Source organism: Candoia aspera, chromosome 6 (assembly GCF_035149785.1).
Source record: "Candoia aspera isolate rCanAsp1 chromosome 6, rCanAsp1.hap2, whole genome shotgun sequence".
Lineage (NCBI taxonomy): Eukaryota > Metazoa > Chordata > Lepidosauria > Squamata > Boidae > Candoia > Candoia aspera.
Window position 1 is genome coordinate 8,932,551 of NC_086158.1, and position 15,614 is coordinate 8,948,164.

Here is a 15,614-nt window from a genome sequence, read left to right on the forward strand (position 1 = left end):
CCTTCTAAATGTATTTCAGATAGAGGATCAATTTTTCCACGTTTCTGGTTGCCTTTCAAGGGATGATGACATAGAATATATAAGATGTTCAGTGAATGGAGTCGTTCATCAGTCCAAACTAGTCATTCTGGACACTGCCATTTACCTCTTCTCATTGGTAGTATTTTCTACTTCATTTGTGTGGGGAATAAAATTAACAGAAAACGAACTTAAAAAAAAAAAAGCAGTGTTGACTTCTAATCTATCGTTTCTCTAAATATCAGGGATAGGGGCTCTCTGGCCTGTGGCTAGTGCGCAGGTCCTTTCTGTAATTCCCAAAGCCACCTAAAATCTCAAGTCCAAACTTTAATGGCAAACCACCGAAAATTAAAATTTCTGCACATCTTGCACGTTGTCATACGTGCTGGGCATCCTTTCCAAAATAGGTGTCAAACTAGGGAGGGTAGCTTAGAGGCCATATTCAACCCTAGGGTTGAATATTTTTTTTTGTCATTTGTCATTGTCAGAATTTGGCAGTAAGGTGACAGTTTGGGTGGATAAATGTGAATGTCTTTTCAGTCAAACTGTAAAATTCAGACGTACATTCAGCCTCTGGAAAGCTTGGGATACTTGTTTAAATTTAGTAAAAGAGCCAAAAATCTAATCCTTGGCTGGGCTGGTGAAATCAATTCTGCATTTCCTGCAACCTTTAGGGAGCTGACTATAAAACCCTACAAACAGCCAGCTCGGTGGAAAAAAAATTTGCCCGCATCTGATTCTTATTGTTTCACCTTATTGTTGCCACAGTTTGCAGATCAGTATGCCTAAGCAGGCTTGGAAATAGGTTATTCTGAATTTACCATATTACCTTGGCGTTTTTTTACATCATACAGTATCAACAGCCATATTAATAAAAGGAATGGTATGATGGTCCTAGAATGCAATTGGAGGTCAATTGCTACTATTCTTATCCTAAGAAGTGATTAAAATGTTGTGACATGCTATTTATGGAATTATTTATGGAATTTGTTTCTGGAATTATTTATTTACTTTTAAATAGTTGTAAATGTTGGAGAATTCATCTGTTATGGTTGATTTTGTTCTCTCTAGGAAAGCCATGAGCAGATCCATCTTCCAGTGCCAAAATATTTAACTAGTGTGAGTTCAGGAGGAGATCAGAGTGGGGCTGTGGCTCCCATGACAGGGACAGTGGACAAGGTAACTCTGAATGCAAGAATTACAAAGCGTTTGCTAAATTAGACAATAGGTACATTTTTTTTTAAATTGGATATGATTCATAGAGGCTAGTATGTCAGCACTTATTTCAGGCTGCTTAACATCTCTCACTTCATTACCTGGGCAGTTTCCAGATGTGTAGACTTCAATTCCCAGAATTATGGCAACCAAGATTATGGCAACCAGCTTGATTGATAACTGGCAAATAGAGGGAGAAAATGTAGAAGCAGTGAAAGACTTTGTATTCCTAGGTGCAAAGATTACTGCAGATGCTGATTGCAGTCAGGAAATCAGAAGACGCTTAATCCTTGGGAGAAGAGCAATGACAAGTCTCGATAAAATAGTTAAGAGCAGAGACATCACACTGATGACAAAGGCCCTCATAGTTAAAGCAATGGTGTTCCCCGTAGTAACATATGGCTGTGAGAGCTGGACCATAAGGAAGGCTGAGCGAAGGAAGATTGAAGCTTTTGAACTGTGGTGTTGGAGGAAAATTCTGAGAGTGCCTTGGACTGCAAGAAGATCAAACCAGTCCATCCTCCAGGAAATCAAGCCAGACTGCTCACTTGAGGGAATGATATTAAAGGCAAAACTGAAATACTTTGGCCACACAATGAGAAGACAGGACACCCTGGAGAAGATGCTGATGCTAGGGAGAGTGGAAGGCAAAAGGAAGAGGGGCCGACCAAGGGCAAGGTGGATGGATGATATTCTAGAGGTGACGGACTCGTCCCTGGGGGAGCTGGGGGTGTTGACGACCGACAGGAAGCTCTGGCGTGGGCTGGTCCATGAAGTCACGAAGAGTCGGAAGCGACTAAATGAATAAACAACAACAAACATTTTTTTTTAAATTGGATATGATTCATAGAGGCTAGTATGTCAGCACTTATTTCAGGCTGCTTAACATCTCTCACTTCATTACCTGGGCAGTTTCCAGATGTGTAGACTTCAATTCCCAGAATTCCCCAGCCAGCATGGCCACTGCTGAGATTTCTGGGAGTTGAAGTCCACACATCTCTAGATGGCCCTTATTGGGAAACACTGCATCAGATTGTGGTTTCTGATGGCATTTGATTGGTTAGTGTGCCTCCCCAACAGCTTAGAGGAGACACGAGAAACCTGTGGCCTGTGACAGGTGCTGAGATTTATCATTCAGCTACATCTGGTTGAAAACAGTTCTTGCCCCATGTGCCTTTCTGGACAAAACTAATTTGTTGTTGGACCACATCCAGAACACCATAAACTGCTTCTGATTCAGAGTTTTAGCTTCTGGAAAAGCCACTGGACCACCCCTGGAATGGCTGGATCAGTTTGTTCTGGATGGAACCTTCTGAAGTTCTTCAGAAGGTTCCGTTTCTGGAAGGTTAGGTTTTGCCCATCCCTATTTCAGAGAGATTTCTAAAATCTTTTCAAATGATTCTCAATCTGCTCTGCTCCTCTATGGTTATCTGGCTAGAATTCTGATTTTCAGTGCTCAGCGCCTTCCTGAAAACTGCAAACCTTCTTTGTGTGGTTCATGGCATCCCTACAAGCCTGCTGAAATCTCTTGCTGAAGATACTATCACAATACCATGTCCACCTGCATCTCTCTCTGAATCTTCACTTCATTCTACATTGCAAATTTCCTGTGGAAAATGTACATGATAGGTCTAGGCTGAACCCTTCGTCCCCACCAAATTTGTTTTGTGCACGGAGAGAGAGGAAGATTCTTCTCTTCAGCATGAGGTATATCTCTAATGCATCGTTCATCCACTGATCCAGAACTGGCACAACCCAGAAAACCCTCAGCTTTTTATTAAGTTGGTGATGGACATGCTTTCTTCTTGTATTCAACTCTTCTTAGCATATCGAAGGGAACTTTATTGTAAACCACCCAGAGTCCTCCTCTTGGGAGAGATGGACGGTAATAGAAATTTGAAAAATAAATAAATAAACTTAGAAACATGAAGGATCAGTACTAAGAAAAACTCACTGCAGGCTGTTTCTCATACAGCAGCCAGGAGCAAATTATAATGCTGCTTCTCCCCCTGGCACAGGGGTATGCAAATTCCATCCACTTGAGACCTGTTGGATCTCAAGTGGATCAATATGGCATGTTGATGGCCAACTTCAGAAGTGGATAGGGCCACTACCCACTGCACCATGCTCTAGTGGCTGGCTTTCAGAATCTCACATCTATGGGGCTGCAAAATCTGTTTTCAGGTACAGATAATTGTAACAAGCTCTACCAAACTTTTATCCCTAGAATATATGCCTGTATATGAGAAATGAGCTTTGGTGGTAATTGCAATTTATTGACCTGCAAGGCAGGCGGCTCTGCATTTAAGCTGAGCTGACCCTGGCCAACCCCGAAAGGAAATTAAACATTAGGAGCATACATGCCACTATTAATATGTTCTTGGTGAACCTAAGACAATTCTCCCACTTTAAAGATACAGTAGACTGTTTGGGGAAAGAAACTGTTTTTCCTTTTAAGTTCTTTTTAAGTGTTTTTCCTTTAAAGCTCTAAAACATGGTTGTGCCAACGTACCTGGGGATCTGGTTATAGTTCAGAGCCTGCCAGATGGCTGTATTCATGACATTCACTTCCCTGCTTTTTCTGTTCCTCAGTTGTTATTTTGGTTTTTAATTGGGTTTTAAAGTGGGTTATTGTGTTTTACTGATTTTTGGATTTTGCTTATTGGTTCCGTTATAATTATGTGAGCTGCCCAGACATGACGTGGACAGCTCTACAAATGTAATGAAGGAATAAAAAAATATATTTGGGTCGACATTTTAATAGGCATTATTTTTAAAACGTCCTGCTGGAAAAACCAGCTCCAAAAATAAAAGCACGTTTCTGTTCTTCCGCTTTGCCCAGAGAATCATTTCGTCGTCTTTTGCTATCTCTGAGTCTATAGGAGATGCAATCCTAGTGAAGTTTGTATGGGAAGAATATAACAGCCTACTGAGTTCTTGCTTGCTTTTTAATTTGTTAGGTGTTTGTGAAACCTGGAGATAAAGTTCAAGTTGGGGACCCACTTGTGGTGATGACAGCTATGAAAATGGAGGTACCTTTATAAAAGCTGTTTTTGTGCTTGCAGAGAAATTGCATGCTAAGTGCTTTCATTGGTTTCATTTGGTTTAATTTCATTAGCATACCATCTAAAGCAATGTTTCTCAACCTTGGCAACTTTAAGATGGGTGGATTTCACCTCCCAGAATTCCCCAGCCAGCAGATTGTGAAACACTGGTCTAAAGTGTGCTTTAAATGTTGCAGGGATAATTCATGAAATGTTGCAGGACATTGCTCTTTTTTTATTGCCACAGATAAGTTCTTGATTGTAATAGTGCTTACGTTTTGCAGGAGTGAATATTCCATTATGGCTCCATAAAGGATGATCTTTCAAAATATAGTGCAGCTGTCTCCATATGTACCATTATCCCAGTCAGTGGGAGGGAATTATGTCAGCTGTAGTCCAATGCATGAGGAAATTGCATTGGAAAACGAATCATGTAGTTTCAAAGAGGCAGGGGATGAATTCTGTGGTGGGGTTTCCAAAGTCAGAGCCTTCTTTGGCATTGGAGTCAGAAGTCCTATAGATCAATGTTTCTCAACCTCAGCAACTTTAAGATGTGTGGAATTCTGGGAGTTGAAGTCCATGCATCTTAAAGTTGCTGAGGTTGAGAAACACTGCTACAGATGATGTTCCAGGGTGCATTATGATGGCAGCCTCAGAAAGCATCACTTAATAGTAGAGAATCTCTGTAGCTCAGGGTTGAACTGTGGAGTCCTTGGTGCTCTCTGAGCTTGGTTGTTTGCTTGCAAACATCTGATGATGTTACCTAGTCAGGTAATGAAACATCTGCAAGCAAACAATCAAGCTCAGACAGCACCAGCAACTCCAAAGCATCTTTTAATTTAGAATTGAAACCTTTCTTGAAATCTTCATGTTTTTATTAGAGCTCACAGTCATCAGTTTAGGACATGGATGTTGTTGGGTTGGATCCTGAAGTCATTCTGAATTGAGAATTAGGATGTACTGTAAATGTTGTGTGCATTTTAAATCATTTGGCCTAAAGAGTGCATCTTGTTTGTAAGACATTGTTTTCAGTTGAAATCAGGACTGATGTAGTCTATCTTTTATCTGCAGCATACCATTCGGGCTCCGAACGCAGGGATAATAAAGAAAGTTCTTTATCAGGAGGGTTCGCAGGTCAACAGACATGCTCCACTTGTTGAGTTAGCAGAGGAAGACTGATTCAGAATAATTCCCTGTGATTGGAGGTAATGCGTTTTGCATCTCAATTGTTCCTTTTCCCATTTCTCAAGAATCCATGTTTATTTCTTATTTACTGAATAGATTATTAATAAAGTGTTTTGCCTTTTTTTTTTGTTTTTTTGGTCCTCTTCTGCTGTTTTCTCATCACAGTTTCTGGAAGAACTGCCTCCAAATTCTTTGCTGCACAAGAATGAAAGAGAAGAATTTCAAGGGCTGATTTACCTATGCACAGCCATTGTTTGATGTTCCTCAGTGTTTAAAATTATTCTTTCTTATTGCTGGATTTCTTAGTAGTTGATGTCTCTCCATGAAAGAAGAAAATGGTCGGCACTGAAAAATATTTTAAATCTTCACCTGAGAGGCTGTCTGTTATAATGGATACTGTGATGCATGCGTGGGTAACATACATGTAACCACTAGTCCAAAGATGTTCCTCCAGTCTAAAAAATGTGCCTTTTTGAGAATTGGACTTGAAAAGTTTGTGATCACATTTTCATTTAGTCAACAATGAAATCTGATGGTTTTGGACAAGCTGAGTTCTCACATCCCCCTTGGCATAATAATAGCTTGGCCCAGGATGGTTAGCATGGATGAAGAAATCTGGACTGTAAAGAACTGAGTGCGCTAAAGAACCGAAGGGAGTGAAGTGATGTACCTTTCCAGAGTCTGTACACAGTTGACGGATCAATGGTAGCTAGAAATACAGTAGAAAAGATACTGTACGGACACAAGTACCTTCTTCCCCATCTTCTTCACCAGCATGTATTGTCCTTCCGAAAACAGCTGAAATGACATTTTACAGCTTCAAAGACCAAATTCAATTGCTGCAATTATTTTAAAATATTTTGAGAGCTGGAGTTGAGAATGAGAAATTGTAATTTGTAATCTATAACAGGGACGGTTCTGATCTCTCTCTGTCCCAGGTTTGATTATCTGATTATGGAATTTCTAATACAAGATCTCCATGTTTTAAACAATATATTTAAAAGGCTAACATGGTGGTAATAATACAGCTCTGCAGTTTATTTTTCCTATATTTTCATCTCTTACTGCGATTTGCAGAATTCCTGAGCAGAAGTAAGGATTTGCAGATGAGCTCCTGCAACCTTAGATAGGATGCATATTGGAATGTGGAAGCCATTTTTTCCAATAATTTCAGCAGTGTGAACAGATGAATTTGAGAGCAATTCTGTGGAAAAAGATGACTTTTATATTTGAGTATACAGGTAGTCCTTACTTACCAACCACTCATTCAGTGACTGTTCGAAGTTGCAGCAGCTCTGAACAAGTTGTACTTACGACCAGTCCCTGAAGTTGTGGCTGTTGCAGGGCCCCCCCAGTCACATGATTGCGATTCGGGCGCTTGGCAACCAGCTTGCACTTACGATGGTTGCAGTGTCCTGTGATCACGTGACCACCATTTGCGACCTTCCCTGCCAGCTTCCCACAAGCAAAATCAATGGGGAAGCCGGCAGGGAAGGTAGCAAGTTGCTCTGGTAAGTCCCCCCTGGCCTTCCTGTGCATCGCACCTTCCTTCCCTCAGCCTCCCTGCGCTTGCACTGAGCCGCACCCACCTTCCCTCAGCTGCTGCACTGCTGCACACCACTCCCCAACTTGTGTGCAACCTGCTCGGGCCTCCCCCAGCCCCCGTGGCACCCCTGCACTCCTTACCTTGGACTGCTGTCTCTCCTTGCTTAATGACATACGCGTCTTTGGGTTATGACGGCAACTGGGATTGTCACTGCTAAGCGATGTGGTCACATAATGTTACACTTTATGATTGCATTGCTTAGCGATGGCAATCCTGGTCCCAATTGCTGTTGTAACCTGAGGACCACCTGTATGTCTGTTAGTTAAACTGACCTTTTGCATTAGGATTTCCTTCTTTGAAGCAGGCAGTGTCCTAACAGTGAGACACACACTGAGACAAGGAGTAGTACTCTAATGTTTATTACTGCTACATAAACAGAATCCTAACAAACTGAATAAGCGTGGGAAAAACCCAGACATATAAACCCCAAAGGCTAAGGCGGGCCTGATCTGTGTCTCTTTGAATGGCTGCTTAACTCCTCAGTACTACGCATGCGCTTTACAGCTTGGATGGGAGCCCCCTGCTCGCCATCCTTACTCATGACAGGCAGTCCTTGTTTAGTGACCGCCTTAGACTCTGATGAAAACATTAACTTTGCAATCAGTGCCCACATTTATGACCTTCACAGCTTCTCTCAGTCACAGGTTCGCCATTACAGTCAGTCAGTACAATATTGTGTTGACCTGTGCCTGACCCGTTTTTTTTCTCCCCTCCCTTGCAGAACGGAGAGATTGCCTAAACAAGCTATCTGTTCCTGAGCTGCTTTTCTCCGGAGCACAGTGTGTCCCTAAAAAGCACTAAGCACAAATTAACAAGCTCAGTGTCCTAACAGCCAGGAACCACGCTGAGACAAGGAATAGGTCTCTAGTGTTTTATTACTGCTACATAACAGAAAATCCTAACAAACTGAAGAAGCGTGGGAAAAACCCAGACATATAAACCCCAAAAGCTAAGGCGGGCCCGATCTGTGTCTCTTTGAATGGCCACCTAATTCCTCAGTACTACGCATGCGCTTTACAGCCTGGATGGGAGCCCCCTGCTCGCCATCCTTACTCATGACACTCAGCTCTGTGATCTTAGTGGATTGGAACTCTCCAGCCAGCTTATGCTGCTGTCTGAAACTGACCAGACCCTAACCAGTTTCACACTAATGCCTTTTTTTGTCCCCTAAGATGCTTGTGCTGGCAAGCAGGCTAAGCAAACAGCCAGCTCTAGTGCATTCCTTTCAATGTGTATTTCCCATTGTGTGCCTACTTACTCTCTTACAATTCCTTCCTCTCCAATGAATGTAAATACAAACAATTGTCTTCTGCTAATGATCCCAGGGTCAGGGTGAGGATTCCAAAGGGCAGAGGAGTGGGGAAAAGGGTCTATAAGATTTGCCCTTTTACCCAGATTCCTTGTGAGTCAAGTTCTGGAAACCTTTCCTGCTGTTTGGGCTTACCCAACTCAGGGCATATATCCTTCTGATGCTGTAAAACAAAGCAGAGCTGAAGTAAAATTGTAAGCACTGCTATGGTCACATGATTTTCACTTAGCGACTGCTTTGCTTAATGACCAAATTGTCAGAAAAATTGTCGCTAAATGAGGACTACGTGTATATGCATCATACTGAACATATACTTGCTCAACAAGGAATGGTTCACCAACAGGGAGCAGTGTTGATCATTGTGAAATTGGTGGGGAAAAAAATAGTTGTTCCTACACTTGACTGTTGACTCCAAGCCCACAGACTAAACGAAAAGATGTTAATAAAAGTGCCCATCTTATTTAAGATTTCTTTCCCAACTCCTGGCTATTAGTGCAAGTTGCCCTTTGAATTTTAATGACATTTAAATTTAGGCAACCTAGTTTCAGCAGGACATTTTTGTTTATCCACGGATGTTTTCCAGAAAGTACTGACCAAGTTTTTTGAGACGTGTGCATCATACTTAACCATTCCACAAAAGGCTTTGTCAGATATAATACTGATTTAAAGCATTTATAACCATTCAGGCCTATTAGCCAGAAAGTTGGAAAAGCCATTCACATCATAAAAACAAGATTGTTCCTGATCTGAAGTATAAAAAATAAATGAGCTAACACAACTTCCAAAACGATAAAACAGGAGAACATATCTACATACATAATATGGGAAAAATAACCCTTGGTTGCGCCTTTTCTCCAAATTACTTTTATATTTTACCTGGGCCAAGTGGCCCAGTTCCAGATAAGATGTCCACCCATTATTTTTATTTTAATCCTTTTATCTAAGGATATCATGTGTTGAATATTCAGAGAGACCATCTTGGAAATAAAGATGATGATGGTAATTGATTTTGCTGTGTGTGGTTGTGTGTAGACACACACACGTGTGCAGACACACCCTTTCTGCAAGTGACCAACAAGCTAAATGGGTCAGGGCTGCTCTTTCATCAACTTTCCAGTTTGGTACTTCGAGTTTTCCCTGTTGTTCTCCCCTCCAAGCCATAACCAAGTTTAACCCCGCTTAACATTTTTTGGGGATTAGCCAAGGACATTGGATGCTGCCACTCAGATACCCTTTTGAAGAAATTAGAGATAGTAAGAAATAAATATAGCATAGGAAAACAACAACAACCCTTACAGCTCTGTTTGAGGAAGTGACAGAATAGTAATTATGTAACCATGTGCAGAGGCAGCCAACAGGATTACAACTCAGGAGCACAAATGTGATGAAATTGAGGAAGAATGTCCTCATACCGCCACCTTCCAACCTGAGATGTGTGTCCTAAGCTCCTTGCTGCTTAAAAACAGTTGAGGAAATGGGAAAAGACTTTTCACCCACTTTTCCAAATGCATATGAATGTACCCATCACACTATTCCCTTTCAGGATAAGAAGTGTTATGCAAAGTAGAGAAAAGGTGTAAGAAGCAAGCAAAAGAAATTAAAAGTAGGAGATTAAAAAAAAGCTAAACCTAGTTTGTACCAATACCATTCACTATACTCCATAGGTTTCTGTCCTTGCAAACCACCATGTCCATACAGAGTTTCATCTATTGCCTTTTGTTCTTTAAAGCAATGTTTCTCAACCCTGGCAACTCGAAAGTATGTGGACTTCAACTCCCAGAATTCCCCAGCCAGCATAGCTCATCTCACCAAGGTTGAGAGACACTGTTTTAAACAACTGACCCCTCTCTCTCTAAGGATCTCATCAACTCTATCCAGTCCTGGCCTTCTAAGTCTTCTCTTTCCCATTAACCCTTTCACCCTCCATTCTGTACAGTAAAAAATTAAAACAGGATAAATTTGTTGACGGGAAAGATGGGAAAATGGAGGAGGAAATTTTAAGACGTGCCAATGCTGATAAAAAAGTAGTGGATAACAAGTGGTTTGTTGCAAGGAATGACTGTTGACAGTAGCAAAAATGCCAAGTTTTGCCTGTGCTATGTGGAAAAGTTGAGTACACCTTAAGAAACATAAAAGTAAACTGAATTAAGTTGAAATAGGGTTGTTAAGAAGGGTGTATGGCAAAACTAGGAGAGAGAGGGCTGTGAATGATTGGATGCTGGAGGAATGGGGAAGAAATGCTTGCTTATTGAATCACAGAACTATTAGGATCCAGGAAATGCACACTAATGTCATTCAGCTAGATCTATTCCAGCTACATGGTCCTGCTATGTCGTGTTTTCAAACATTTCACAGAACCACCAGTTTGGATGGGCCATTGTGGCCATCATGTCCAACCTCCTGCTCAATGCAGGAATCCAAATGGAAGTATCTCAGATAGATGGGTCTTCAGCCTCTACTAAAATATAGGCAGGGAAGGGCAGTTCGATGCCTCTTTAGGTATTAAGAAAACCACAACTTCCTGGGCTCACACACTAAGCCACAACCAAACAAAAAACATTTGGTGTGAGAATCTGGCCACTAATTCACAAGGGGGGAGAGTAGGTGTGTGTGCATTCATGTAATGGTTATATTTCTTTCTCTATTCTGTGCAGGCTGTGGTATGTGTAAAGCCATTTATACGTACCTGCATGTAATTAGGCTGCATGGCATCAGATGTTTCCAGGGGAGGGACAGTGAAAAAAAGGCCAAGATGGCAGCCATGAGCATGTGATCAAAGCCCTGCCCCCTTTTTATGTGTGCTATGATAATGCATGCAAAAAAGGCAGGGCTTTGATCATATGCTCATGGCTGCCATCTTGACTTTTCTGACAACCAAACCTCTCTCCTTATAGATACCTCTGCATAGTACAACCAGGATAGGATGTTGCTTTCATTGGTTTCATGTGCAATTTGGGATTTGGCAATCGGCTTGCAATTATGATGTTCGCAGCATCCCGTGGTCAAATGATTGCCATTTGTGAGCTTCACTGCTGGCTTCTGACAAGCAAAGTCAATGGGGAAGCCAGCAGGAGGTTGCAAATAGTGATCATGTGACATTGTGCCTAACAACAGAAGCCATTAGTGGACAGCTAGGACCACTGAATGGAGCAGAGCTTAATACAATGAAAAAGCACATACAGAAAAAGAATATTATCTAAAATAGCATTAATAAGCACATTAGAGAAATATAGGTTATTGATCTTACACACTTAGCTCACCCAAGCATAAAGAATTACACACTTAGACAAAGTAGGTTCAAAAGTAAGTAAAAAAAGAGTCTTACTGATTTATTTGGTCCAGTTACATTCATTCAGAAAAATAATTCTTGTTCTTTCTTTCTTTCCCTAAACTGAATTAACTCTTAGCCCTCATGGCTGCTAAGAGCTGCATGCAGAAAGGGGTAAGCTCATGGCTCTAGGCCCATGCATGGCGTCCAGATGGAGGGAGCAGCTTCATGGTGCTTTATTCCCTGATGGTGGGAGGAGGAGGAAGAGGACAAAGGAATGTGGGAGGGGCAACAAACAGCTTCCTCGAGAAGCACACAGAGAATTTGCATCCTAGAATGAACTCATCCACATGCTAATGAGGCATGCTGATTTGCTGATACCTCCAACAACAACCGTGTGGGATTCACCTAACGACCACAACTGCAACTGCTGCTGTAAGTCGGTGTGGTCACATGACATCATGCTTTACGACCAAGTCACTTAGCGATGGAGCTGGTGGTCCCAATTACAGTTGCAAGGACTACCTGTAATGCAATTCCCACTCATGCTTGTTTAGTGGATACCCTTCCTTCCCCTGTGCCTTACTGAAGTGATTCTGTGCATCTACACCCCGGAGGTGCCCAAATTTCAGTCACTGATGGTGGAAACTGGAGGACCTCTTTTTTGAATACCACCTTTCAGATGTGTTGGACTTAACCAGCTTAGGACAATGAGAGTTGAAGCATAACAAAAGGCACAAGCTTGGTTAAAGCTGTACCAGCATTTCTCAACCTAGGGGACTTCCAGATGCGTGGACTTCAACTCCAAAAATTATCAGCAAGGGCTATACTGGTCGCGGAACTGAATCCCTCCATCTTGGAGGGTGCTCATTTGGGAATCACTGGAATCTACTAGTAGATTCTCTTCTTTATTTGTGTGGGATAAAAACCAGATCAGGATCTCGACAGTTCCATTTAATACTTCAAACCAAAGTGCTGTGATTGTCGTTGAATTTAAATCCTAGCCTTGGAGGTAGGGAGAGGAAAGAATAGAGGTTATCCTATTCTTCTTTTGCAACCCTGAGACATATATTAAATGAAGTATGTATATTTATCCCAAGGCTTATAAGAAAATGAGACTGATGAGGTATTTGGAACTTCGTTTTCCCCAGCATCACCCTGAATCACAAGCACTGTGTTTCTCAACCTCAGCAACTTTACGATGGGTGGACTTCAACTCACAGCATTCCCCAGCCAAGATATTGTCTGGGGAATGCTGGGAGTTGAAGTCCACCCATCTTAAAGTTGCTGAGGTTGAGAAACACCGCTCTAGCATTAATGGACTCTATTTCTGCCCTCCCAAACCAGGGAGGATGTGTGGCTTTCCAATACATCCTAGAAGAAAACAGAAAAGCCAAAGAATTGTTCAAAATGAAAGCAGGATAACATAATATGGTTTCACAGCAAAGAGCAATCAATATTCATACATTATAATTTTATAAAATTTGAAATTTTAGATCTTTCCAATCCAGGTCATTGCCACTGACTCTAAACTTGTCGTTGGTAACCCGAAGTTTTCCATATCTGCATACAGCAAGCAGGAAATTCTTTGCAATTGATTCTTTAATGAGAAATACGACATCTTGCCATATAGCAAAAAAGGATAAAAGCAACTACAGGTAGTCCTTACTTAACAACCACAATTGGGACCAGGATTTTGGTTGCTAAGCCATGTGGTCCTTAAGTGAACCTGACCTGATTTTATGACCTTTTTGTCACGGTCATTAAGCAAAACACGTGGTTATTAAGCAAATCACATGGTTTCCCATTTATTTTGCTTGCCAGAAGCCAGCTGGGAAGGTTGAAAATGGTGACCACGTGACCATGGGACACAGCAATGGTCATAAATGTGAACTGGTTGCCAAGTGCCTGAATTGTGATCATGTGACTGCGGGGACACCGTTGACAGTTGTCAGTGCGAGGACTGGTTGTAAGTAGTTTTTTTCAGAGCTATTGTTAAGTCTGAATGGCCGCTAAACAAATGGACATTAAGCAAGGACTACCTGTATCATGATGAACTTAAGGATCTAATAGTGACGTTATAATGGAGTGTGTACTACTATACCACCATGTAGGGATATGATGGGTTGGCCCTCTGACTCCCTCAAGCAGGGGCCCCTGTGTCCCTTCCCATCACAATTGAGGCAGGTGGTCTTGCTCTGAAGGGTTCCACCCTTTTTCTCCTGGGTTTTTACTCTGAAGGAAGAAAGTGGAAGACTCTCCTGCTTTTATTCCCTTTCTTTTCTGTATGTTAGACTACTTCCTTGTCAGAATGAGACTACTGATTTCAAAAGAAGACATGAGATATTTAGTATGCAAATTAAGGCTAAAGAACCAGTTTCGCAATAAAAAGACAATGGGAAAGAAAAATAAAGGAAGTCAGGGATTCCTGCCAGCAGCACAGACTCTAAACATATATATAGGTAAAATAAAATACTGTAGCAGCAGGGAACATGAAGAACAGCATAACAACAATTCTGCGTCTAGTTCTCGGTTTCCCTAGATCAGCGTTTCTTAAGCTTTTTTTCTTTAAGGACCCCTTCCCACTTTTAAAACTTATGCAGGACTCCAAAACAGCTTTTCTTTGTATGGGTTATATTTATTGATATTCACCATATTAAAAATTAAAATTGATGCCTTCACTGCTACTACCACTTCTCACAATTATTTGATGGGATTTTAATATTACATTATTTTTCAACATAGACTGGCAAATAATTTTGATTTTGCGGACCCCTGAGAGGGTCTTGGGGGACTCCCAGGGGTCTTCAGACCACACTGTGAGAAGTACTGTCCTAGATGACTAATTTCTTCTGATTCGCCAATTCTTTTTTCTCGACTAGGGAGGTTGGACCTTCCCTGGCAGAGGCCTATGATGGAAGATAAAGAACAAAAGCAAAACCCAGCCTGCTTGCTCCAGCACTAAAGGAAACTGGTGGGGTTGGAGAAAAAGACCCTTCCCCAGAAGTCGTCGTATAAAGGGAAGCCCAGCTCCAGCACACCACAGCCAGAATTTTAAATAAAGCTAAAAACTCCCTTAAACTAAGGGTGTTTCCTCAGTTGCCATACAGAGGTGGTTTAGTATCATCACCCTCTCAACTTCTCCATGTAGTCTACTTACTAAATCTGACCTGTTTAATTTTGGGAGATGGGGGGGGCAGCTGCTGACCCCTGGCTGGGCCACTTGTGGATTGCAGTTTTAAAAGCCTGCTGCCACAAACAATGATGAGGCCAGAGCAGGAGTTTGGGGAAGGGTCCAGCTGTGCAGACAGGAGGAGCACCTCTGCCTGAGCATCTCCCCATAGAAATCTCCTTGGGGTGCAACGCAACTTCATGGACAGACTGCAAAATTTTCTGGGCAACAGGAGAAAAGGGGGCCGCATCGGCTTCTTCCACACTTCCTTTCCACCTTTTCTATTGAGGCGCCTGCCCTCTGCCCCAGGGTCCCCCCGCATGAGATCCGTGCAACTCCCACCCGGCAAGGCTTTTGCACGTCCTGGCCTGGGTTTAGTTAGGAGGTCCCTGGAGCCCCCGGTGTGGGTTTTTTTGCAACGAATGGGGGATTCTAACCCCGCAGTTGTTCACTTCTTCCTCACCCCCGCTTTTCCTATGCAAGCCACCCCCAGTCCTTGGCCAGCTGGGCGGCCTCCCCGACTGACTGAAGGCCTCGATGCAAATAACGCTTCCCGGGCTGGCCTCCGGTGCCGGGTCTCCTATCTGAGTCCGACCCCAGGAGGCGCCTTCTCCCGGGGGCGAAGGGGGGGCAGCAAGAACCGGGGAGCCGCAGGCGGCGGGGATGGGCGACCCAGCCCAGCCCTCCTGCCTTCCCTCCCCGCCGAGAGGCTCAGCGCGACCCCTGCGCGCCGCTGGGCGGAGGACCCGGGGGGGACCTCGTCCCCGCGCAGGCGGGCCCTGTCCCGGCAGCCGGGG

General features: G+C 42.7%; 1 protein-coding gene across 1 annotated transcript in view; it reads left to right on the forward strand.

The window, feature by feature from the left end:
- The window catches only part of MCCC1 (methylcrotonyl-CoA carboxylase subunit 1), a 34,164-nt gene extending 27,689 nt beyond the window's left edge, over positions 1-6,475 (forward strand). Inside the window, exons 16-20 of the mRNA XM_063306397.1 lie at positions 20-157; positions 1,090-1,197; positions 4,194-4,265; positions 5,349-5,482; positions 5,628-6,475. Coding sequence (XP_063162467.1) covers positions 20-157; positions 1,090-1,197; positions 4,194-4,265; positions 5,349-5,456 — 426 coding nt within the window. The 3' untranslated portion in view covers positions 5,457-5,482; positions 5,628-6,475. The remainder of the gene's footprint in view (positions 1-19; positions 158-1,089; positions 1,198-4,193; positions 4,266-5,348; positions 5,483-5,627) is intronic.
- The last annotated feature ends 9,139 nt before the right edge of the window (positions 6,476-15,614 follow it).